The 26,996-nt window shown below is 45.1% G+C and overlaps 1 protein-coding gene across 1 annotated transcript; it reads left to right on the top strand.

Annotated features, from left to right (window-relative positions):
• The first annotated feature begins 596 nt into the window (after positions 1–596).
• On the top strand, positions 597–21,777 carry Siah2 (siah E3 ubiquitin protein ligase 2). Its single transcript, XM_028882172.2, is given in 3 exon segments — positions 597–1,330; positions 1,333–1,655; positions 21,144–21,777. Coding segments are annotated over 3 exon segments (975 nt in total). The 5' UTR covers positions 597–1,236; the 3' UTR covers positions 21,702–21,777.
• Positions 21,778–26,996: the final 5,219 nt, after the last annotated feature.

Raw genomic sequence — 26,996 nt, 5'->3', positions numbered from 1 at the left:
TACCGAGGAGGAATCCAGCACCAGCCCTGCCAAGCTGAGGACTGGTAACAGGTGCGCTGCGCTCACCCATTCCCTTCCTTCTCAAGCCCCAGTAAGCTTCAAAGCCTAAGGCTTGGATCAGGACTAGGCTTTGAGGACAGAAAGGTCTTCTACTGTCCTCCTGGGCCTTAAAACACCCAACCCACGTTTCTAGTATTCTTCAGTGATTTTAATTCTCCATCCCGTCAGAGATGTCCAAGAGGTCGGGGTTCTTTCTCTACGTCGCAGGCGCTCCATTCCAAGATGCTTTCGCCCGTGGACTTTCCCTCCTACCCGGCGGGGCAGGACCACTGAGGCGCCCACTCACTCTCCTAACCCAACCGCCGGGCCCCGCCCGAGACCTCCGCGCCGCTCCCGCCAGACTCGGGGTCCCGCCCCCGCGTGGCAGGCAGGCAGGCTACCGGCCGAGCCGCCGGGGTCGCACGCTTCTCCCGCGCACCAATGACTCAACCCGAAGAGAAACGTGGGGGTTCCACGCCCCGCCCCCGCCCCGCCCCGCGCCCTAGCGCCCCGCCCCCGCCCCGCCCCCGGCGCCCTAGCGCGCCGTCCACGCCCCCGTCCGGCCATCAGTTGCCCTGTGGCTGGAGACGGGCGTGTGTCGGCGTGGCTCCCCCGGGACGGGTCAAAGGACTACGGCAACGTCCTTCCCCACCCCCAGGGCCGCCGGCTTCCGCCACCGCCCAGAGAGCGTCCCCGCGCTGCGGCGGCGGCGCCCGGCCGAGTCCGTCGCCCCAGCAGGAAACGGCTCCGGCGCTGCCAGCTGGGCCGGGCGGAGCTCCGCGGGCCTCCCAGGGTGGCTCTGCCAGTCCCAGCGCGCCGGGTCGGCCGCACACGTGTCTTAGCGTCACGTCCGCGCGCGCCCCCGGGGCTTGCGTCAGCTGCCGCTCCTGAAGCGGGTGGGCCAGGACTCCGCGCACCCACAGCGCCGCCGGAGGAGGAGGGAACACCGCACGGCCGCGAACCCCGAGAGCGTCGGCCACTCCGGGCGCCACCGCGGAGAGGATCAGCGCGGGTCCTGTCTCCCCGCTCCCCCCTCCGCCCTCCTCCCGGTGCCGGTCGGGTCCGCGCCCCGTCCCCGGGGGGCTGGGCGCCGTGGCGTTGCCCCGGAGCCCGCCACCCGCGGGGCGCGCACCGCCTTGACCCGGGCGGCCCCGCGGCAGGCAGACGCCCGCAGGTCCATGGTGGGCTCGGAGCGCGATGAGCCGCCCGTCCTCCACCGGCCCCAGCGCTAACAAACCTTGCAGCAAGCAGCCGCCGCCGCCTCAGACCCCGCACGCTCCGTCCCCAGCTGCGCCCCGGCCGCCGCCACCATCTCGGCTGCGGGCCCCGGCTCGTCCGCGGTGCCCGCCGCGGCGGCGGTGATCTCAGGCCCCGGCGCCGGCGGCGGGGCCGGCCCGGTGTCCCCGCAGCACCACGAGTTGACCTCGCTCTTCGAGTGCCCGGTCTGCTTTGACTATGTCCTGCCCCCCATTCTGCAGTGCCAGGCCGGGCACCTGGTGTGTAACCAATGCCGCCAGAAGTTGAGCTGCTGCCCGACGTGCAGGGGCGCCCTAACGCCCAGCATCAGGAACCTGGCTATGGAGAAGGTGGCCTCGGCAGTTCTGTTTCCCTGTAAGGTGAGTCAAACGACCACCCGCCGATCTGCCAAGCGACCTTCCAGAGTTCCCGTGTCCTCTGGCGTGCTCGCAGGCCCTAGGAGGCGAATGGCATCTCTCATATTTTCTCTCTCTCTCCTTCTCCCTCTCTCTCCCCCCTCTCTTCCCCCTCCTCTTTCTCCTCCGTGTGTGTATGTGTGCGCGCGGGCGCGGGCGCGTGTGCACACCTTGTCTACCGTTTCCGTGCCCACCTGTCCACTTTGGGAACAAGGGTTGATGTTTGTCAGAGCACTGACCCCAAATAAGTTGGCACCTGCTGACGGTTAGGAGCATCCTGGCTCTCCCAACCCAGAGCCGCCTAGTCCCCGGCAGGCGTGGACTCGGTAGGGCTGGGCAGCTCTGCCCAACTCAAACTTGGACAGGGAAGCTGGCGGTGGAGATTGTGGAGGTAGGAAACAGGCGGTTTCCAGCCGTAAGCTTGGCAGGAATGGTCCTGAATTCCTCCTGGATCCTGCGCCTCCGATCTGGGAGCCCTTGGGAGTGCAGCTACCGAGAAGGGGTGAGTGGATACAACCTGCTACGCGGGTACTGAGAAAATCCTGCAGCCACGCCTTCTCTCAGCTTCTCGGAGCTGGGAAGGACTCGGAAGTTGCGGCTGCTGTTTGTTACTAAGTGCGATGAACTCGAGTCCAACAGGACTTAACGTGGACACCCAAGACTTTATTAGTTTTCTTCACTGCCAGCACTTTATTTGAAGAGTTACCTCTGCTCTTGGGGAAAAAGCAAACCACAAGCGAAAGTCCAAACTCTTGCTGCCTTGTCCCCACCGGTTTGTGTTTAGGGCGTGTTTACACCCTCACAACTAAGTATAGAACCATTAATGTCTGTCTCTGAAAGCTTTTTAAAATGCCCACATGGAGATTTGCTCTTTTTTTTCTCTAACAACCAGCTTTTCAAATTAATATCCTCATCTATTTCATGTCTGAAACTTGATTTGACCACCTATATTTTAAATGACTGATAGGATTGTGTGGTCATACTGAAACATCCTTTTGCCTACACTAAACACTAAACCCCTTAAAAAAAAAATCCCCACAGTCCCATTTATAAACCTCTTTATAATCGAGACCTCTACCAAAGTTCGTTTTCTGATCTTACAGGTGGAAATAATATTAATACTGATGGGTTTTTATATGAAAGTAATTGTTCTACCTGAGGCTGTTTAAATTGTCTTTTATATCTCCTCACTGTTGATTAGTTTTTAGGGCAAGAGCTGTCTTAAATTAAAAATAGTTCATTGGAGATTTTAATTTTAGGCTTGAGAGTCATGTCAGTAAAACTAGTGACTTAATTTGGTCTTCTGCCCAGCTACAAATCCAGCTAAAATAGCATATTCAAATAAGGGTGTGAGGGCTTAGCTAAGGGGTCACCTTCTTAAATAGCTTGCTTTAGCCCACCCCTGTAATGCTGCTGCAGTTCACGCATCTCAGGTGCTGCATCTCTGCCATTTGGATAAAGTATTTCCACTAGTCCCCAACCCCCTTTATTGAAAACAGACTTTTTTCCTTCCCATAATGTTTCCCCTCCCTCGACTCCTCCCGGTTCCTCACCACTTCCCCTTCTATCCAGATCTACTCTTTCTCTCATTAACAAGCTTCTAAGGGATGATAATAATAAGAAAAAAAGAAAAAACTAGCTCATCAGAATTGGTCAAAACAAACAGGGAAAAGAGCCCAAGAGATGGGACAAGAATCAGAGACCCACTAACCTGGAAGCCTTGACTTAATATATACACAGAGGACCCATCGCGGATACCTACAGGCCCAGTGCATGATGCTTCAGTCTCTTGAGTTCTTATGGGCTTTCCTTGTGTTGACTTAGAGGTTGTTTGTGTGTATGTGTGTGTGTGTGTGTGTGTGTGTGTGTGTGTATGTGTGTGTGTGTGTGTGTATCCATCCTCTATCTCCTGTGGGTTACTCAAGATTATTTCTTTCTAGTTCCATCCATTTACCTGCAAATTTCATTCTTTTTAATGGCTAAGTAGTACTCCATTGTGTAAATGTACTACATTTTCTTTATCCATTCTTCTGTTGAGGGACATCTAGGTTGTTTCCAGTTTCTAGCTATTATGAATAGAAGAACAATCAACATGGTTGAGCAAGTGTTTCTGTGGTAGGAGGAAGCATCTTTTGGGTAAATACCAAGAGTGGTATAGCTGGATCTTGGGGTAGATCAAGTCCCATCTTCCCAAGGAACCCCCACACTGATTTCCATAGTGGCTGTACAAGTTTGCACTCCCTCCAGCAATGGACAAGTGTTCCCCTTATTCCATATCCTCGACAGCATGAGCTGTCACTTGTGTTTTTTATCTTAGCCATTCTGACAAGTAGAAGATGAACTGTCGTATTAGTTTTGATTTTCATTTCTCTATGACTAAGGATGTTGAACATTTCATTAAGTGTTTCTCGGCCATTTGAGTTTGGTATATTGAGAGTTCTGTTTAGATCTGTACCTCATTTTTTAATTGGATTATTTGTTTTCTTGATATCTGGTTTCTTGAGTTCTTTATATATTTTGGATATTAGTCATCTAAAGATGTAGAGTTGGGAAAAATCTTTTCCATTCAGGAAAAGTTCTTTTCCTGTGTCAATGTGTTCAAGTCTATTCCCCAATTTCTCTTCTGTCAGGTTCGGTGTATCTGGTTTTATGGTGAGGTGTTTGAGCCATCTGGAGTTGAGTTTTGTGCAAGATGATAAGTATGGTTTTATTTGCATCTTCTAGGTGCAGACATCCAGTTTGACCAGCACCATTTGTTGAAGATGCTGTCTTTTTTTCTTGTGGGCATTTCTGGCTTCTTTATCAAATGTCCATAGATGTGTGGTTGCTGTCTGGATATTCAGTTCAGTTCTTTTGATAGGCATGTCTGGTTTTGCACCAGTGCTGTATTAGTTAGCTCTGCAGTACAACTTGAAATTGGGAGTGGTTACAACTCAACATTCCTGTACCTCTCTATCTAACACCCCCCAGTCCTCCAACATATCTATGGCTAATTCTGGTCAGCCAATCGCTGACTCTGCCTGCTAATTCAAGGTTTAACTTTATTAGAAGTTCTGGAGTGTCAGTATGAACAGATATCCCACAACATTTCACTCTTTTTGTCTAAATAAAAAGGAAAGGTTTTTAACTCTTAACACAGTAAAACTATATACAATAAAAACAATTATCAGGTATTGTCTAAATAAAAAGGGAAGGTTTTAAATTTAACAAAGTAAAACTATGTACAAATAAGAACAATTATCAGGTAAGAATTACAGTAACAACGTCCAGTCCATTTGCATTTGGCAAATTCAAAGAAAATACTCCATTATCTATTCTATCTTGATGAATTCAAAGTTTTGTGCTGAATTTACTTTCTATCCTAACTTGTATTACCAACCCAAAGCTATCTTTTAGAACTCCAAACATTTTCTTAGATAAACCACTTACACTTTTATGTTTCTTAGTCTTACATTCTTTACACCTCCTTTGTGAGTTTCTTTTATGAATTTGGTGTCAAGGAAAACTGTAACTACAACTAGTCATCAACCCCATCAGAGATCCCAGAAGGGTATAATATTACCTGAGTGAACAGGAAGTACAGAGCAAACAACTTCCAAAACTAAGACGCAACAGAGACATCTGACTGCCTGGATAAGTCACCTAAGGTTCCTCTGCAACATTGAGGCATCCATCTTTGGCCTACAAGTCTAAAATATTTTACAGGCGTTTTTGTGAAGCAGGAATTTTTAAAGGAATTTTTGTTAATTATTAGAGGTCTTTTTATTGGAGAATTTAGACCATTGATGTTGAGAGATATCAATGAGTAGTGTTTGTTGATTCCTGTTATTTTGTTGGTGGTGGTAGAGTGTGTGTGTGTGTGTGTGTGTGTGTGTGTGTGTGTGTGTGTGTGATACTCCTATTAATTTGCTTGTCTGGTATTATTTATTTCATGTATTTTCTTTAGTTAACCTCTTTATGTTGGAATTTTCCTCCTAGCACCTTCTTTATGGCTGGATTTTTAGGTAGAAAATGCTTAAATTTGGTTTTATCATGGAATATCTTATTTTCTCCATCTATAGCGATTGAAAGTTTTGCTGAGTATAGTAGTCTGGGTGGCATCTGTGGTCTCTTAGAGTCTGTAGAACATGTGTCCAGACTCTTCTGGCTTTAAGAAGTCAGGTGTTATTCTACCAGGTCTGTTTTTATAATTGGTGTTTTTCCTCGAAGCTTTTAATATTCTTTATTCTATTGGTTTAATATTTTTATTATTATGTGCCAAGGGACTTCCTTTTCTGGTCCAGTCTATTTCATGTTTTGTGTTCTTCTTATACTTTAGGTTAAGGAAATTTTCTTCTATGATTTCATTGAAAATATTTTCTGTGACTTTGACCTGGGTTTCTTCTCCTTCCTCTATTCCTATTCTTAGATTTGGTGTTTTCATAGTTTTCCCAGATTTCTTGGATGTTTTGTGTTAGGACTTTTTTAGATTTAACATTTTCTTTGATCAGTGTATCCATTTCTTCTTTCTTATCCTTAATGCCTGGGATTTTCTCTTCCATCTCTCATATTCTGTTAATGAGGTTTGCCTCTGTTAAAGTTCTTAAACTTTTCATTTCCCAATGTCCCTTAGTTTGGGTTTTCTCTATTGATTCTATTTCCACTTTGGGTCTTGAACTGTTTTATTCATTTCTTTTCACTGTTCTGTTTTTCTGGATTTCTTTAAGAGACTTATTCATTTCCTCTTTACGGACCTCTATCATATTCATAAAGGCTATTTCAAGGTCTTTTCCTTGTGCTTCAGCTTTGTTGGAATACTTAGGACCTGCTGTAGTAGGGTTGCTGGACTCCAGTGGAGACATGCTGTCATGGCTGTTACTGTGTTTTTACGCTGGTATCTAGTCACCTGAGTTTGGGATGATTGTAATTCTAAGTGCTGATACCTGGGTTTGTCTTTGTTGAGTGGATGTTTTGTTGCTTACTTTCTGTTTGCCTCTCTGATTTTTAAGAGGCTAGAGTGGCTGTGCATTACCTCGTAGGGAATTCTTCTGGGGTCCGGATAGGTGTAGGCACTGGGGGTTCCAGGTAAAATGTGTTCATAGGTATTGGGAACTGACACTTAGGAATCGGGATGGTCTGGGGGTGATTGGGAGTCCTCGGGAGGGAAGAAAGGAGGATGTTCTACCAGCTTCTGCTTATTCCTCAAGAATGGGGCATTGAGTGAGGAGAGGCCATAGCACAAGGTCTGCTGCAGACCTGAGCTTGAGACTAGGGGATTGGGCTTGGAGGGATGGAGGAAGAGAGGTGAAGATTTGCAGTTAGCCTGCCTGCTTCCCCTGCCATAGTGGCCTCTAGGTTCCCAGGACATGCCTGCCCATGTCGGAAGCTGGAATAAAGCAATACGTGGGAAATAGGGGAATTTGGCGGAGAAAATTTGTGTGATCCACATGAGATGGGTGCAGGGTGGGGGAGTACAGCAGGTGGACAGATACAGAGCTAGGGATAAGAGGGACGGATTGGATTCAGAGAAGAGGGGGAGTGGTGAAGATCTGCAGCTAGCCTACTTGCTTCCCTAGTCAGAGTGGCCTACCATGGCTTTCTTGAGTGATGACGAAGGCTGCTTCCTTGTGACCAGGGAAAAGCAGATGATGGTTGACGGAGTGGGTAATTGACATTTGAGAAAATTGAGGTGGTAGGAGATATACCCCTCCAGATTCTAGCAGAGCTGTTCTCCCTTTGCTTTCCTCCACACTTTCAGTGGCTACAGAAGAAATGGCTTCTTGATAGTATTTAGTAGTGCTAGTGGAGTATGGCATTTTACTCTGGTTCCTAAGAAACATGTATTCTTTCCTAACATCTAAACAGGCTCGTGAAGTCCTTCTTGAACCTTAGGAACACTAGTACATGTGTGAGTGCTTTTCTCATTCTATTCTACAAGAATGCAGTTGGACTCAGCCATCACATAGACCAGGAACCAAGCTTATACTAGGTGTTAGAGTTACTTTTGTATGTGCCTATGTATGAGGTTTATAAAACTGGAGTGTGCATCCCATACATTTGGTTAAGCAGTAGTCCAAACTATTGAGCGGGGCAGCACAGCCACTTGGTATGGATAAGCCAAATTTGGGTGTGTACCTACTGCAGCAACCAAAACTATTCATTGGAGATGAGAAACATTAAGTAAGGAATAAGGCCTATGTCAGACAAGGGGGGAGGGGGGCTGTGTCCCTAGCTTTTATTTTATTTTAGTTTGAGGCTTGTGAAATTCCTGGGGACTACCTCATCCCTGCCCCCCTGCTCTTTCTATAAGCTAGTTCATGCAAGAATACAGTGTTAACTATTCCATGCCCAGAGTCTCAAGAGTTGTCTGCCTCTCTCCATTTACCTAGAGTGGGCAGTCGGGCAGAGGAAGCCTTGGACTGTTGGGTTAAAAAGAATGGATGTGTAGCCAAATAACTGACTTATGTAAAGTGTGAAGCCATATAATTAAATATCCAACTGTTACCACACCTTTGATGTAGACATGAATTAACTCAAATCTCCCTTCTTATGGATCTTCATCAAAATATTGCTTACTTAGGGTAAGTCCACTCTTTTTTCAGTCCACTCTTTATCTATAGCTGAGAATTTTTGACAGTCTGTTCTATGTCAGTGGAAAGTGGGTATACGGAACAATGTGAAGTTGACATGTCAACAGCACAGTAAATTTCACCACTTAGTAGTGTATTTTAATGTAGTTTATTTGTTTGTTGGATATGTGTGTGGGCACACTGTGGAAGTCATAGGACAGCTTGTGGGAGTCTGTTCTCTCCTTCCATCACCTGGGTCAGTCTTGGTGGCAGGGGATCGAACTCGGGGCATTGGCTTTGTGGCAGGTGCCTTTACTGCCCTCTCCCTGGCCCTCAGTAGTGTTTTTGTATCTTCCAGGAATTTCTCTCCACAACTGTAGGAAATACTAAACCTCTCTAGTCTACTTATATTGTTATATTACATATTTTCCATTTTTATATGTCTTCTTTGGAAGTTCCTGTAATATGACTGCATATCATCACTGAATTTGAAAGCCTCCGCTAGATAAGTCTTTTCTGTGGTTAGATTGTGACAATGTTGCTTTTTAAAAAAATAATGTCAGATAACCTAGTTGACTCTTGAAAGGAGTGGCCGTGTGTAGTTTATATCCCAGGGAGTACGAGGAAGAAAGGTTACGCAACACATGTAGCCTCAGGGGTTGGGGAAGCCTCTCGAGTAGTGGTCCTCAACCTTTCTGATGCTGCGACCCTTCAATACAGTTCCTCGTGCTGTGGTGACCCCAATCATTAAATTATTTTCATTGCTCCTTCATAACTGTAATTTTGCTACTGTTATGAATTGGAATGTAAATATCTGTCTTTTCCCATGGTCTCAGTGACCCCAAAGAGGTAGCAACCCACAGGTTGAGAACTACTGCTCTAGACAGAGAGGGCATCCTAAACTGAGCTGGACCTCCTGAGCCCAGTTGGAGCAGCACAGGGTTCTACATCACAAAACAAACCAGATGGCAAGCTTCCCTCTTGCCTAAGAGCTGGGAGTGTGGACACAGCCTGCCAGGCATTCATAGGAGAAGGAAAAGAAAAGCTAGAAAGTGGACTTTGATGTCCAATCTCAACCCCTGGCCCCTCTCGCTTTCTCTCAACTTTGGCCAAACTCAGACATAAAGCCAGCACTGACAGGCCAGACTACCCGTATCTACAGGCCAGATTCCTGCTGCTCAGGAACAGCCTTTGACTGGTTCTGTTTTAGGCCATGTTCACTAAGCCTAGGCTCGCTCTTAATTCTCTGCGTGCCTGGCTTGGAACTCTGGCCCTAGCGCGATTTTGTGGCTTCTTTTAATCTTTATTTTCTAAGGGGTATTCATTCTGGCCATCCATAGACTGTAACTGTAACTGTTGTCCTCGTGATTAGATAACTGACTCTGTACAAGGCAATTTATTTTTGCACTTGTGGGTCTTTAGAAGCAGGGCTGGGACTAAGTGATTACACCAGAGATTTGTCCCTACCCTGAAATTCTGGATTCTGGTTAAAAGCAATAGAGAGAAGGCAGAAGGGGTTCTCAGAAGTCCTGGTTGTGGTCTAGCCTTGACCCTCCCTGGGCTCATCTGTTATAATGAGTAGAGGGACTTCCTAGATGGTGGCTCCCTTGAGATCAGATTAAAAGGCCATCAAGGGCCCTTCCTCACCATCGAAAATGGAGGCCAGGTGGTTTTGTACTGGGATGGGGAAGCCCATTAGCAAAAATATTTTCATAGATTTCTTTGCAATCTCAAAAATTCTCCTGTGACAGTTGTTTTCTTTGGAAGCTGTCTCTGCACTCTTTATGACTGCCTGAAATTGACCAGGTTGGCCCAGAGACTTAGAATAGTACATGAAGAATCAGAACTCAACTCCATTACTCCAAGGTTCAAGACTTAAAGAACAAGATTGACAACACAGCTTTTGAATATCAAATAAAACTGAAGGGTGATAATGTCACATAGCAATGCTAAAGTTTAATGTTGAGTCTAATGTAATTGAGCCAAGAATGTCCCCTGGCCACCACGATTCGGAGCTGGAGTAAATTAAAGTTGATCCTTCCTACAGCCAAACTAGAGGCCATCCAAAAAGTATGGCAAATCTGGCCCATAAAGTGCCAGCCAGATATTCGATTATAGTCTCTCATTGTTCCTTACAGCTCTTTCTTGTAAGCCCCTTACAAATTATTGTATTGGTGTGATTGCATGAAGGCCAGGCTAAGTAGCACTTCTTATTCAAACATACAAGGCCTCCACTTAATAGAGGCACAAGATAGGTGGGTATACATTTTGCTCACTTGAGTTCCAGCACTCAGCACCACCAAGTACTGCTGGGAGATATGATTATACAGTGGGGTATTAGAATGAGGATCTATTCTGCACATCCAGAAAAGGAAACTAAAAACATTTTTTCTGCTTATTAAATGTGTCTTCATACGTCACATACTTCTAAGGTTTTGTTGGAGCGCCTGAAAATTATCTAGTGGTACTTACTCTATTAACTTTGCATCAGTAACCCATCCTTTTCTGTTAGTCCCTTGGTAACTAGCCAACTCTCCTTCTTCACTCCCAGTTTGGTAAAGATTTCATGTAATGACTTTTTAGACTATGTGACTTCTGTGGGATAAAAAGTTACCACGGAGATAGAATGGACAGTATTCCTGTGGTAAAGATGTGGGTTTGTGCACTGTTTCACAACTTTGAGGGAGCAAGTGGGGTCTTTGGTCCCCCCTACTGCTAGTTTCCCTGCTCGGGCAGTTTTAAGAGCAGGCCCTAGTTAAACCTGGGTTCCATCTTCACTCCGTTCCCACTGTGGCTGGCGGCTATCTCCTCTAAGCCGGAGGCTCATTGTCCACTAGGGTCGTGTTGGGGTTGGTGGTGATTCATGCAGATTGCCTAGCACTGCCCTCGCACAGATGAGGCACAGTTAGAAACTAGAGGAAGCGAATGGTGAGTGCGGTGTCACTTCGGGCAGGCATAAACTTCAAGAAGAAGGGTTCTTTCTCCCCGCCCCCCAGTCTGTCACTGGACTTCTCTGCCCAACTCCTGATGGTGTAAGCCCATCTTAGGGTTTTCTAGAGCCCGGTGACATGGCCCTGACATTGGTTCATTGGTGTTTCAGGATTAGACTTTTTTCATTTTTCCCATTTCTGTAATCTAATTTGCTTTCTCTCCTTCCCTCCTTCCTCCCTCCCTTCCTTTCTTAATTGAGGAAGACAAGGCCTTGTTAAGTAGCCCAAGCTGGTCTCAAACCCATGATCTTCTTGCCTCAGTCTCCTGAGGTGGTAAGCATGTGCCCCTGTTCACAGGATCTGTAACCTTTTAAATCACCTTTAAGTATATATATTTTGTTTTATATATCTTATTTTACACATTTTAAGTTATAACTTTTATTTACATTTTTATTCAGAGAGAAACACGGTGATCATTCTTTTCAAATGCACAACTGAACAGAAAGTGATATTAAATCAAAATTCCCTATAATTCCCTGCTAAAAATAACCATGATACCATTCTGTAGATTTCCTTGAAAACATACCTGTAACATAATAGTTTCTTCACTTAAACCTTGCCTACCAAGAAAAGCAAGAAAAATGAGGTGATTTTTTTTCCATGCTGTTTTCTGGCTTTGCACACTGTGGAGGCTTCTCTACACTGATAAACATGCTTTGAGGTCATGGTCAATGCTGCCCCGTGCTGCAGTTCTCTGACAGCACCAGAACTATTCAGTCAGGGTCCTGTGAGTAGTCACTTTTAATTTTGTTTTCCTGTGTGATTATTTTAAATTACTACTAACCCGAATCCTTGGGCATACGTTGACCATTTCCTAAGGATACTGTTTCTAGGGTTTCTGTAGTACATAGAAAGGGACAGATCCTTGTTGGTAAAGCCAAACTGGTTTAGACCTTGAAACTTACTTGCAGTTCCATTTCTTCCCAGCATCCCCATCACTGGGTGTTGCCCTCTACGGTCTTAATGCTACTAATGATTCACTGGTCCCTAAAGTAAACTCAGACCTGAGTTGGTTGCTACTCATGCCCCACTTAATTTTAACCACCTCGCTCTTGACTGACATCCTCGTACAACCCCAGGTCCTCTCCCTTCAGTGACCCACCTATCTGCCTCACCTTCTACTGTCCCCTTCGCCACCCTTGAGTCTAATAGTAGAGACAGATAGGCCAGCCGAGCAGCAATGTGCTGAAACAGAGGAGCAGACAGGAGTCGCTGTGGGTGTGGGCTGCACTTTGCTCCTGAGGAAGGGGTGAAAGGTCATCATGTGGACCTCAATGAGGCCAGCTGGAGAATACTGCTCCCTTCCTTTTAGGGGCCCAACAGGTTGTCACTGTTCTCCTCCTAGCCTCTTTGAGAGGAGATGGGATACAATTAGCATGCCCCATAAGAAATGAACCTTTCTCTTCCAACCACCTGGCTTTTCTGCCGTCTACTTGGCTGAGAAGCCATCATCCCCTTCCTACAGCAGACTCAGAGCACTGGCTTTGGGAGGAATGGCTGTGATGAGAGAGGTCCTCTTACCAAAGTTGCCAGATGGAATTTAGAATGCTTCAATTAAGCAACAGATAATTTTGGAAGGAGGTATAAGTATATAAAACAACAACAACAAAAACCTGCCTGGGAGGGGATTGGAGAGACAGCCCGGTGGTTAAGAGCTCTGGCTGCTCTTCCAAAGGCTCTGGGTTCTATTCCTAGCACCCACATGACAGCTCACAACTGTCTGTTAGCTCCCATTCCAGGGCATCCTCACACACACATACTTGCACATAAAATTAAGAAAAAAAAGAAAAAGAAAAAAAAAAAGAATCCGCCTGGAAGATATACTGCGCACCTTGTATTTGAGTTGTTATTCTAACCGCCCTACCAATTCCTCTGCTGAATCTGATTGTTTTAGGCGATAAAAGGCTTGGTATGGGAGAAGCACTGTTTAAGGCTCGTCAGTGTAGTCAGTACGGTTGTGCAGGTGGGAACCTGGCATGGAAGAGTGAGAGAATATTGGGTGGGCTAGGTGCAAGCGACCAAAAGCCTTTAGCTCTGGTAGTTTGTTCAAGTGCTGTTGTTTGCACTAAAAGGATCTCACAAAACTGGTTCTCAGTCACAGTGTATACTTGCTAACTCTGGCTGTGGATAGATGAGAAACACGTGGTCAAAAAATCAACCTTTGCTCAAAGTGTCTAAGATGAAAAATAAACTATTGCTAGTCCAGAGAGTCTTTGAAGGCCCTCTCTCCATCAAAGAACGTTCACAGATCTCAGAGATAGCAATTACCCCCAAAATCTTGCACCAACACACCGTTTAGTAAAGAAACTATCTACAGTATGTGATCTGTTTTGTCTTAGGAATAAAGGATGGATTTGTGAGCCCAAGATTTTAATTAGAATGGCCTTTCTCTAAACAAAGTGTGTCGAGTAACTAGTCTCTCCAGTGTTTGGTGACTGTTTGACAGTTGGGGCTCAGGAAGAGTGTCTTCTCATTTATTAGGTGTAAAACTGTCACCGCCCTACTGGTTGATAACTTATGTCTTCACGCTGCCTCGGGAGTGGAAGTGAGGAATTTAGCATTGGAGTTCCAGGCAAGTCTGCCAGGCTGTGTAGAGGAAGAGCTCAGCTGATACAAGCTAGGCAGCTTCGCTTTATCTATTTTAACCCTGCTGTTGAAGGGTTAACTTGAAGAGTACACAGTCTTTTCTTGTTAAGCTCACACAGGCTCAAGGGCAAATAGGCTGGCGCACTGGCTCTCTAAACACAGATCCTCCACCAGTGGTTGTAAATGTATTTCAAGAGAAGCATACATTTCAGAAGAGTTAGAAAGACCACACTCTAGTTGTTTATATAAATAAAATATGTGAAACATCTTTACCAAAAATGATAGGAGAAACCTATAATTTTAAAAATATGAACATCTTTCCTACATGATTCGAAATTACTGAATCCTCTTTTAACACTAAAATGTACAGTAAGATGTCCAGTTGAAGTAAAATCAACATGGTGGGAGACTGTCCATCATCTGCAAATAAACCTAATATTTATTCATTTGTCAGTAAGTACCAGGTAGACAGGGAGCAGTAAATCAGATCTTAAAATTATTAGGAGACCTATAAAAAAATGGGAAATAATCTATGATCGCTTGATGATACTTGGGGATCAGATAAACCTTTTAATCACAAAGCTAGTCTGAATTGCTAGAAGGCTGTTTTTTGTTTTGTCTTGGTTTTTTTTTTTTTTTTGTTTGTCTGTTTTTTTGGTTTTTTTTTTTTTTTTTTTTTTTTTGCCTGCATCTATGTCTGTGTGGGGTGTGAGATCCCCTGAAACTGGAGTTACAGTTGTAAGCTACCATATGGGTGGCCCCCTGGAAGAGCAGCCAGTGCTCTTAACCACTGAGTCATCTCTCCAGCCCCTAAAAGTCTAGTTTTAAATAATGGTTATTTTGAGGCTGGACATGTATTTGAAGAGTGTATCATTTGCCTCATATGCACAAGACCCTAGGTCCTGTCCCCAGTACTAGTTAATGGTTAATTATGATAAATCTAAGTGTTGCCATACTGAGTTTACCATACTATAAAGGTTCACCTGAAATCCCCATTTGAACAAGTGTGAAGAATGTTGAGAAGATAGCTAGCAGCTAGTTAGTTCCCTGGTTATCTGCTAGTCATGAAGATAAATTACACCTCCCTCCTCTTAAACTCCCACACTGCGTTCCATTTCTAGAACCCATGTAAGAAAATGGTGGATTGGGCTAATTCCATCCTCACAGTTTAGATGGAGTCTTAGAATGGAATGGACCTGTCTACCGGGTGGATAAGGTCACTGAAGTGGCCAGAAGTAGCAGAGCACGCCTCAGAGCAATCTAGTGACTGCTAACCTGGCAGGATCAGTAGGTGATGGTGAATACTGTCTTCTGTGAGGACCAAAAGAAGCATTGGTTTTTGTAACAGTTTGTCTCTTTATTGTAAAACTGTGTTGCATCACTAAAAAATGAGTCCCACGGAACCTTGAGAAAAAGAAACGTGAGTAACTTTGGTTCATTTCCATGTAGATGTTTTATGCTAGAAGGGTATTTACTCCAGGAAAACACTAGGAGAAGGCTCAATTCATTCAACCAACACCTCATAAGAAACCTTCATCCTTACTATGTAAACATGCTGACATCTCTCCTGGATTCCTTCATACATTTTTACTTTTGAGGTAACTTAAAGCATAGACAACAGTTGCAATATTAGTGTAAACAGCAAAAACAGTGGTCTTTATCCATATTCTCTAGTTCCTTCTTCCCCGTGTGTGTGTTTTCATTTTGCTCTTTCAACTCAGACCTGTATTGAGTGTAAGCTGCAGGCACTCTGCCTGACCCCTGTGTTTCTCTTCAAAACCAGGACATCATCTGTGTATCAGGAAATAAGACTCAGTACAGACACTGTGCTCTCTAATCTGCAGTCACATGCAGAGCTCACTGGTTGTCCTAGAAATGCCCTTTGCAAGGTTGAAGGTTGGTTCCCAGGCCAGCGCCACGAATTGTATTTAGCCATCAGTGTGCAGTTGATGATCATTAGAGCTTATTTAGATTGGAGCAAAGTGCTGTTTGCTTGTGCTTACTTGGGGAAAGGTCATTTCTTAGATTTGATTCACATCCAGCAGCAGAATATCGGTTGTGTTTTATTTTTTATTTTTTTGAGACATTCTCATTTGAGACACTGGCAGATATCCTGCTAATGAGTCTGAGCTGTTTCCTTGGAGTTAAGCAGATGGAGGCAGGGCATTTACCTCACAGTGCCCCAGAGGAACCAGCTTCTGCCACAGAGCTCCTGGCACCTCCGTTGTAGTGGAAGACTGATTTTCCGTGTTCAGTGCATCATTCTGGAATTACACAGAATCAAGTGCAGTGAAACAGATTAAATGATTCTGTCCAAACCTTCTACAGCACACACAGCCTTCATTAGCAATCTGGATGAGAGAGCGTATTTAGCTTAGAACCTCATTTTATAAACAAATGGTGTTACTGTTTACTAGGTAAATAAATGATGTCGTGTTCAGTATGCCATGGTGTCTCATTATACCAACTTGTGTATGAATAGGTTTTGTATTTGTATATGAAAGGGTTTCTGTGCCAAAAAGGGAAACCCTGCCTAAATTCCACCTTAAATACAGTCTTTAAACCTCTTGCCAAGGAGAGAATGGGAACTATTTACCGCTTACTACAAAGACTTAAACACAAAGCAGCAGGTTACATGCAGCCTTTCCATGGCAGGATGTGTTTGCACAAGACCTTCCCATGGCAGTCACTGACAGGCTGCTACACAGCCAGGTCCTAGGTGTGATGGCCACACTTTGTTTCTCCTTCTGCTCCTCCCCAAGTCTTTAACTTTGAGTTGGAGTTGGTCCTCTCCCACCTCCGTTATTTTTCTGTGCACCTTGCTTTCTTCCTTCTTCAGAGAGGGTTACTTAATAATAACCCCACCCTTTGGGGAAACGAGCACATCTTTCCCAAAGGAGAACTCTCATTTATAGCTGTGGGTGTATCCCAGGACACACAGGCCTCTCTGCGAAGGAGCCCAGGGACTCCGCTCAGAAGCGCTTGCCTACAGGAAAAAACCAGACCTGTAAATGGAAAGCCCTCTCACCTCAAATGTCAGGGAGAGAATCATTTGCTTCAAATGGCCCTAGATCATTGAGCCACGATGTTGTCGAGGGGGTAGCATATATAGCATGGATGAGCAGGCACCACACACACACAAAGTTTGAATTTTTTCCTTGGAGATCGTCTTTAATTCAGTTACCATAAAAATGGCCTCATGAAATGAGAGGTAGATTGGTCTTGAAGTTCAGCTGGTTTAGAAGAAACAGAGTAAAACTCCAAAGGCTTTCAAACATGCCTAAGTATAACCTGTAGCAGGATCTTTTCAGAGGTCCCTTGTCCACACAGGTGCAATGAAATGCCTCTTTCTGTGTGACTGGGGAGTTACCCTGAAGAAGAGCTGCATGTGTGACAACCAAGTAATAGAGCAGGGCACGTCCCCAAGCTCCACTGGTGATAGGACACTTGCTGCAGATGTTGGCTGTGGGGCTGCAGTGGCCTGAGACTGTGGGGAGAGGCTGGGAACGTGCTGTCTGTCCTAGATGCTATCCTTTGGTCAGACTTTGCCTTGTTCCTGGGCTTCATCCTGGGCAGCTGAGGGCAGCAGCCCATCCTAAGACATCTTTGGATCCAAAAACTGAGCCAGGCTTTGAGAAGTTCTTGCTATTTTTGTTGTGTTTATGTGTGTTTTCAAACTCTGACTGAAATCCTTTACCCACTGTCCACAGGAGAACATCAGGAGGCTCTGTGTCCTGCCCACACCCCAGATTTAAAACAGTTCATGGGGACAGCTTCTTACTATTTAAAAAGCTGAGAACAGAGTGTAAATAGAAAAGGATAAATCTTTCTCCTGCTGACCAAGAAGTTTCTTTATGAGAACTTTTAAAATTAGTCTCTGACTCAGAAATAAGAACAAGCGATTCCTGTCAGCAGAGCAGAAAACATAGAAATCCTTCTGCCAAGGTGGTAGAAGCATGTGCTGATTTTTTGTTTGTTTTGTTTTTGTTTTTTGAAATAGAGTTCTTTGTAATTCAGGAGAGCCCAAATGTACAATCCTCTTGTCTCAGCCACCAGAGCAATAGCATACAGACACACCCCCTCATACACCCCCATGCATTGTATTTTTCAAATGTCTTTTTTTGAGTTCCCTGTGGGGAGAGGCTGTTGTCTTGGCTTCTGTATCCTCTCAGAGACTTCAGTGTGGTGTCCTGTGTGGACAAGGTGTAGATGGAAGTTTTCTAGTGTCTCGCCCAGCCTGCAGCAGCTTATAAAATTACTCAGAGGCTTAATATTAATTACAAACTGTTTGGTCTATGGTTCAGGCTTCTTGCTAGCTAGCTAGCTCTTACAACTTAACTCAACCCATTCCTATTAATCTGTGTTTTGACACGTGGCTTCGTGGCATTACCTGTTCTCTCACATCTTGCTTCTCCTGGAGGCAGCTTGGAGTGTCTCCCTGACTCTGCCTTTCTTCTCTGTCTCTCTTGGATTTCCCACCTGGCTCCATCTTGCCCTGCCATAGGCCAATGCAGCTTTATTTATTAACCAATGGGAGCAACACATTCACAGCATACAGAAAGACATCCCACAGCAGAGAAGGTACTCGGGCCCTCCTAGCTGCTAGAAAGACATTCTGTAAGCATTGGAACTTGACTTGTGTTAAGTTTATAGGGGAGTTATTTCATAAGTCAGGGTAGGGATAAGCAAAATCAGCTGTGAGTTTATGGGTTGGTTTGTTGTTGTTTTTTTTTATCTTAGTATTTTAGAAGGATGGCCTGGCACTGCCGTTTCTTTGGTACCTGCTTGCTTCTGTGGAAGGCTGAGACTAATGCAGTAAGCCAGACAGTTTATCTGCCACCTGTGCTCCAGAGATAGGTGGTAGCTCCTCATTTTCTTGCCGTTTCTTAATTCTTTCTGTGACCACAGCACAGAGCACTGGGTAGGTATCTGTTTGTGGATCGAGCCTCCCTCTGGTCACTAGACCTGCCACTGTCATTCTTGCAAAGGTTGGGAGCAGAAATCTACTTCAGTTCCTTTTAGTGTGGCCTCCTGTCATGATAGACATGACGTATCTACTGGGAATGTCCTGAGAATGGGAAGGGAAAGAAAGATTGTGTTCCTATCCTAGTGAGGCAGTGAAGGGCAGACTGTTAGAAGTTCATCCAGCTTCCCCTTTCCCAGCCTGCCGTAAGGACCTGACCAACCTCATCAGGAAGAGATGGGTGAGATGGGTGTTTGAACATGAGGATGAAGTGTTTAACTAATTATTCTTTATCAATAAAAAATCGAGAGTCAGATATTAGGATAAGAACCTGAATCAGTCACCTCCTACCTCTTCAGTTCCTTCCTCCAAAAAGGCTGAGATCCTCTTTCAGGACCACCTTACTACTCCCTGTCTTCTATCTGTTCACAGTCCTCCAAATGTCTATGGTTAATTTTGGTCAGCTAGTGGCCAGCTCTGCCCTCTGACTCAAAGCAAGCTTTATTTTCAGAATGAAAATATAACACATTTCCCCCTTTTTGTCTAAATAAAAAGGGAAGGTTTTAACTAACATACTATATACAATATATACAGAATTACATTAACAATGTCCAGACCATTTGCATTTGGCAGATTCAGAGAAAATACTCCATTATCTATCCAATCTTGGTGAGTCCAAAGTGTTGTACCTAATTTACTTTCTATTTTAACTTGCACTACCAACCCAAAACTATCTTTTTATGTCTCTCAATCTTATACACATTATACCTCTTTTGTGAGTTTCTTTCTGAATTTGGTAACAAGAAAAACCTACAACTATATCTGTCTAGTCTTTAACTCCATCAGAGACCTTAAAGGATATAATATTATCTGAGTAAACAGGAAGTGCAGAGCAAACAATTTCTAAAACTAAGAAATGACAGAAATAGCTGGCTGCCTGGACAGTCACCCCAGGTTCCTCTGTAACGTTGGGGCATCTGTCTTCAGCCTATAGGCCTAGAATATCTGACACTCTTTTGAGAAGCAGGGAATTTTGAAGGACTGTCCTACCTTGTCTTGGCAAAGTTTTGCAGTCGATTTTTTTTTTTCTCCTGTTTGTCCAGTTTGGACAGTAACTGTCAGCAATTGAGGCAAGGGCAGTTTCTCTACCCACATGGCTAGCTTTTGCCATAAAGAAAACAAACTCCATATGGAGTTCTTTTGATGCCCGTCATCTATCTTCATTGAAGTAAATTGGTGATGCTAGGAGCAGACATGTCTCACTGTCATGAAAAGCCTTAGGTTATTAAACATATTAAATGCCATGTTCTGTAGGTCTTTGAAGTGTTTGAAGACCATCTCTCTAACTATATCACTTTGAAAACATACCTAACATGACTAAAAGTTTGATTATTACAGATGACTATTAATCTGTATTTCTTAATTATATATTGCATTTTTAAATGAGTTGCATAAGCACAATACCCTAAACAAGAATAGAAACATACATATAGTATAACAGAAATAACTTTAAATTTGTATCAATAAACTAAAATCCATACCAATGTAAAATGTTTTGAGATTAATAGCTTTTTTTTTTGGATTAAAGTAGATTCAATAATCTACCCTTTTCCCCCTCTTATTCCTATATCATACCTCCCCCCCCCCTTTTCAGGAAAACTCAGTAGGCTTTAAGGAGAGATATGATCCATTTCACCCTAACCTCTGCTAAGATAATAGCCAAGATGCCAGTTTTGAATGAAATTCCTTTAGTGAAGTGTAGGCATAGCACTTGTAGTCCAGCAAGTACAAAGGAGACAGCAAGATGTGACAGGATCCCAGCCTCCTCCTCCTGCACCTGGGCTTGGCCACACTGGCAGTCAAGAGCAGGGGACCACAAGGGAGCCTTTTCCCATTGACTAGATGACCTGTCATCGCTCAAAGTCAGGAAGGAGTAGAATGAGACTATGCTATCTTCAGAGTCGTCTATTTGCAGGAAAAGCCTAGAGATGATCCATGAGTCCTTGCCCACCCCACTCTCAATTCTTAAAAAGAGTCAGGGGCTACAGAAAATGAGAAAAGGGCCAAGTTATCTCAATAGTTTTGCTTCTTTGATGTACTTACAGGAAATTTAATTCTCATCTTTCACTGTTGTTGGGATGGGAGTGTCTAGAAAGCAGTGCCCTGACTTCATGCATGATGCTATTGACAATGAGTAGAAACTGGGACTTGTCTTAAACACTTGACTCTCCTTGAACAAAAGTAGTTGAGCTAAAGATAGAATTTGAGCCCAGAAAACTTGTGTGGGTAGGTATGCAAAGATATTGGCACCAAGGAGGCTTTGAGAAGGAGCCATGATGCAGTATGTTTCTTTCTGTCTCTGCAGTATGCTACCACAGGCTGTTCCCTGACTCTCCACCATACAGAGAAACCAGAGCATGAAGACATCTGTGAATACCGTCCCTATTCCTGCCCCTGTCCTGGTGCCTCCTGCAAGTGGCAGGGGTCCCTGGAAGCTGTGATGTCCCATCTCATGCATGCCCACAAGAGTATCACCACCCTTCAGGGAGAGGACATAGTCTTTCTAGCTACAGACATTAACCTGCCAGGGGCTGTGGACTGGGTGATGATGCAGTCTTGTTTTGGTCACCACTTCATGCTGGTACTTGAGAAACAAGAGAAGTACGAAGGTCACCAGCAGTTCTTTGCCATCGTCCTGCTCATCGGCACCCGCAAGCAAGCTGAGAACTTTGCATACAGACTGGAGTTGAATGGGAACCGGCGGAGACTGACCTGGGAAGCCACACCCCGGTCCATTCACGATGGTGTGGCCGCAGCCATCATGAACAGCGACTGCCTCGTTTTTGACACAGCCATAGCACATCTCTTTGCAGATAATGGGAACCTTGGGATCAATGTAACAATTTCTACATGCTGTCAGTGAGGTTCCAGGAGGCTTTCATAAACCTGAGAAGTTACTTGGGCATAGCGCTCTGTTTAATAAAGTTTTTTTTAATAGATGTTTTATTCAGTATGTCTTCCCAAGTCAAGACCCACAACTGTCCTATGTTTTGTCTATCCGGCAGCTTCCTGTCTGGCACTGATGAAACAAAGTTCACTGGACTGTGATAATGGGGTTGGCCTGTTAGCGATTTGGAGGCTGTTCTTTGATCTCCAATCCACTCTGTTCTATTTACTTCCTGAACAGCTCTTGACAGATTGCTCAGGGCTGCTCCCACCAACTCATCCTGAGCTGACAGAAGCACAGGGCCTTTCGTGAGATTCCTTTTCTCTTGGGGAGGTAGGATTTGCTTTGCTGTCTTTCAGACTGGGTGGCTGACCAGTTTTCACAGAATCACCTGTGGCACTCATCTCCAGCACAGATTTAGAGAATCCATGAAGGTGGCTCTCATCTTGTCAGAGTTTGAGGATTGCCTTCGTGAATTGTGGGGAAGGGCCCGGGATCTGAAGGCGCTTACTGTAAAGCTGATACTCTACTGATATGTTGGTCTCTACTGTTTGCTCCCACAGCCTCTGCACAAACCACATTGAAACCAGAACTCTAGATCCCTGTGGACGCACGTCTGGAGCTTGGTTGCTCTCATGCCTTGAGTTGAGAGTTCTCACATAGTTAGTTCTAGCTCACCATAGTGTGGATGACCTGTTTACACATGGCTTCCCCTGGAAGCCTCCTTGACGGTAGCTGATGTGAAAGACTAGAGCAGTAGTTGGGAAAGCTTTATAACCAGTCTCACGCGCTTGCTGTTTAAAGGCATGTGTCAGTTGTGTGGGTTTGGGTTTTTTTGTTGTTGTTTTATTTTTGCCTTTTTTCCACACTCTAATTTTTTAATAAAATTTTTTCAAAAAATGAATGCTGTGCTTCGTTTTCCTGCTTGAGTCAGAGGCATTTATTGAGCATCTACTGTGTACAGATGCGAACAAGCCTCCACCACTACCTCTCGAGCTGGTGCCTGCAGCATGCCTCCGTGAGCAAAGTCTCTTGTCCGAGGCTGGGGACAGCCCTTGTGTCTAAACCCCTGCCTGTGCTGTCGATTGTCAGTAGTAGTGCAGGTCACAGGTCACAGTCCCAGGCCTGTGTTTGCTGTCCGACTGCCAGCTGTCATGTGAGAAGACACTCCCCCCATTTTCCAAAATCAGAGAGAAGAGGCATGGTTAGTGTTGCCCAAAACCTCGAGGTCCATCCATGGTGCCACACTCTCATCTTCCAAGCCCTAAGTCACAAAAGAGTTCAAATTAGCCGTGAACTTGGTTACAGAATTTAGTGTCACCTCAATAACATGATTCAGCTAACATAGCGGGCGGCAGTTGGAAGTGATAGCTTTGTTCTCTAAGACACAGTGTTAAGCTTGTATGTAACCATTCTGGCAGGTAAGGAGTGCTGTGCGGACCAGCTTTGTGCCAGCTTGACACAAGCTGTAGTCATTTTAAGAGCGGGAACTTCAGTTGTGAAAATTCACCCACCACATTTGCCTGTGGGCAATTTTCTTTATTGATTGGGATTGATAGGGGAGGGTCCAGCTCACTGTACGCAGTTCCACCCCTGGGCCAGTGCTCCGGGTGGTATAACAGGAGGCTGAGCAAGCCAGTGAGCGGCACTCCTTCACGACCTCGTTATCAGCTCCATCTCCAGGTTTCTTCCGTGCTTGCATTCCTGCCCTGACTTCCTTCGGTGATGGACTCTGACGTGGAACATAAGCAAGATAAACCCCTTACTCCGCAAGACGCTTCTGGGTGTGGTGTTTATCAGAACCATAGAAACCCTAACTGAGCAATTGCTAAGGTAAACTCTAGGCGATTTTTCAAATGAAGAGAAAGAACTGTCATGTGCAAAAGTAGGTACTCACAATATATTTTTCAAGTGAAGGAAAAAACTGTTGGCACTAACAGCATCCCTTCTCACACTGGTGGAAGTGAGCCAGCGTCCAGGAGCAGAGGGGGCCCATGCACTCCTGTCCCCTCCCAGGCAGCATGAGTATAAATGGGCTGAACTTGTCAGCTTTGCTTCTTGTCTAACCCATCTTGTTGCGCCTGAAATCAGGCCTCAGTGGCCAACAATGCAGGAAAAGAGAAAGCTACCAGCCAGGCCTGGAAGGAAGAGCCGGGAGAAACAGCATTTTAGAAGCCCTGACTCAGGCTTGCAAAGGGGGGTAAGGGGGAGCCAGTGGAGTGGCTAGTGACGGGGTGGCCCTGGAGTTCAGGTGCCTTACTCCCCAAGCTCCCTCGAGTAGGACTTAAAGAAAGGACAAACCTGCAGACAGCAAAACTGAGCTCTTCCAGTTAGAAGGCCCCATAACCTGGCTGGAGATCACCAGTCATGACCTTTACTCTCTGGCTTTTCTGAAACTGTTATTTTATGACAGGGAAAAACAAAAAAACAAAAACTGAGAAGCCCCAGATTGTAGAATTCAAGAGGAAGTGAAATCAGCAAAAAGACGTAAGCCAAAATTGGTTCTTAAGTAATTTCAGCTGCCAGTGCAGTTTAAACAGCATAACGAATAACGAATAATTGTCATCAAGTGATCTGTTTGTCATATTTTTAATGTAAGATTTGTTTGTCCTGTTTCTTGACTACACTCTGGCTGATTGGACAATGGTGGATTGAGCCTGTGCACATGCCGCTCTAATCCATTTATAGAAAGTTTCTCAAAGGACTATGGAAGAACATAGTCATTCTTTGAAGGAAAAAAAAAAAAAACAGCCCCGAGAACAGTTCCCTATCATCAGCATCATTGGTCTGTGTCTCTAAAATGTGAAGGTTTTAAGATTTAGAAGCTTTCTGGGAACGCCTACACCCCCTCCCACAGTAAAAAAAAAAAAAAAAAAAAAAAAAAAAAAAAAAAGATTTAGAAGCTAGTTGCCCAGTAGGAATGACAGAAAACTGTAGAGAAACTCTGAGGCATCAGCTGTCTTGGATTCTCAAACACATCCTCAGGCTCAGCCATTATGTCCAGACTAAGGGCCAGGATTGTGAGCACCACGCCGCTCCCTTACAATAGCAGGCTCAGAGAATCACCCCGAGGATATCGTCTCTGTACTAATTGCTTTCAGGTTCTTGGATCTTGCCATGTGACCCTAAATCAGCCTCTCAGTCCCAAGATTCCTAGCCAGCAATATTAAAAAATGGTTTTGTCTTAAGTAGTACTAACTTCTGTGAGGATATTCAACTTCAGAGGTAAAGCAGACAAACCACGCAGGCAGCCTCGGCTGGTGGTGCCTGAGGTACCTGGGAGCCAGCTTTTGTCTGTGACAGATGAGTCACGTTCCAGCTCCCTCTTGATTCCCATGAGTCAGAGCTGCAGGTGGTGCCTGGGCACAGAGACCAGCTTTGCTTTGTAGTGTTGCTCTTAGATCCTGTGGCCTTGACCCCTGCTTGAACCATGAAGCCACCCATTGGCGCTATCTTTAAGCCACACCACCTGCTGCTGCTACTCACTTGAGGCTTAAAATGTACTTTCTGTGGATACTGTCCATTTGCCTTAAAAGTCTCCACCTGACAAAAAAGAGCTGGGAGCCTGGGTCTCCCTGCAAAGGGGAAGGGGAAGCGATTTCGTGAGTGGACTGTGGACAAGTGGGGATGGGAGCACAAGAGGTCAGGTTGGGGGGATGGTAGAGGAAAGTACTGAGACGACTGGGGGCGGGGCATGTCAGGGTCAGGTGAAAACCTGGAATTCTCCCAGGAATCTACAAGGATGACCCCAGCTAAGACTCCTAGCAAGAGCAGATACATAGCCTGAACTCTCCTGTGACCAGGCAAGACTTCCAGTGCAGGGTGTAACCTTCCAACCAGGCCATGTAACCTTTGACCTACAGTCTGTCCAGACTATGGGATGTGCTGGGGTAAGAGTGGCCTAGAGATTAAGGGAGTGGCCGACCAATGATTGGGCTAGTCTAAAACCTATGCCAGGAGAGTAAGCCCACCCCTGCTACTGCCTGGAGCACCAGGATCCACAGGCTGGATCACCCAGAGACATAGGGTAGAACCAAACATGAATGGACAAAAAAAAAGTCAATGTAATTGGCCCCCGTAATCTCATAAGGAGTAGCACTATTAGGAGGTATGGCCTTGTTGGAGTAGATGTGAAGATGTGGTCTTGTTGGAGAAAATGTGTCACTGTGGGGGTGGGCTTTGAGGTCTTATTTGCTCTACCTTCACTCAGTATGACACTCTGTTGACTTCCTGTTGCCTGCAAGATGTAGCACTCTCAACACCAGCATTATGTCTGCCTGTAAGCCTCCATGTCCTGCCATGATGATAATGGATTGAACCTCTGCAACTGCAAGCCACCACCTCAATTAAATGTTTTCTTTCTAAGAGTTGCCGTGGTCATAGTGTCTCTTCACAGCAATAGAAATCCTAACTTAGATGGTAATGATGCCTAACGATATTCTGCTATACTCACAGATTGGTGCCTAGCCCATTTGTCATCGGAGAGGCTTCATCCAGCAACTGATGGGAGCAGATGCAAAGACGTGCAGTCAAACATTAGGCAGAATTCAGTGAATCCTGCAGAAGAGGGAGAGAAAAGATTGTAGGACCCAGAGGGGTCAAGGACACCACAAAAGAACAAATCCACAGAATCAACTAACCTGGTCTCATAAAAAGTCACAGAGACTGAACCAACAACCAGAGTGCAAATATGTACAGTTGTGTAGCTTGGTCTTCTTGTGGGACTCCTGACAGTGGGAGCAGGAGCTGTCTCTGACTCTTACTGGCTTTGGAGACTCTACTCCTCATACTGGGTTACCTTGCCCAGCCTTAATACATGGAGAGGTGCTTAATCTTGCAGCTACTTGGTACGTCACGTTTTGTTGACATCCATGGGAGACCTGCCCTTTCCTGAACAGAAATGGAGGAGGAGTAGATTGGGGGGTAGGAATAGAGGGGGTGTGTAGGAGGAGGAGAGGACTAGAAGGATAAGAGGGAAGGGAAACTACAGCTTGGATGTAAAATAAGTAAAGAAAAAAACTTGGAGCCCATGGACCCTGATGCTATCACCATTCCTATTTCAAGAATGATTGAATTAAACATAATGTGTGGTGCTTCTTCCAGCCTCTAAGATTATACACTAGACCCTCTGAATAAGGTGGCTGGCCAAATGGAAGCCATGTGAGCCAGGGAAGGTAGCTGGCCGATGGAAGCCAGGGAAGGAGAGAACAGACTATCCCAAAGAGAGAAACAGAAAAAGGGCTTCCAAATTCAAAAAAGGAAGTAAAAGAT

The sequence above is a fragment of the Peromyscus leucopus genome, chromosome 6, assembly GCF_004664715.2.
Source record: "Peromyscus leucopus breed LL Stock chromosome 6, UCI_PerLeu_2.1, whole genome shotgun sequence".
Classification (NCBI taxonomy): Eukaryota; Metazoa; Chordata; class Mammalia; order Rodentia; family Cricetidae; genus Peromyscus; species Peromyscus leucopus.
Note: the sequence above shows the minus strand (reverse complement) of the source record. Positions and strands in the feature narration are given on the sequence as shown.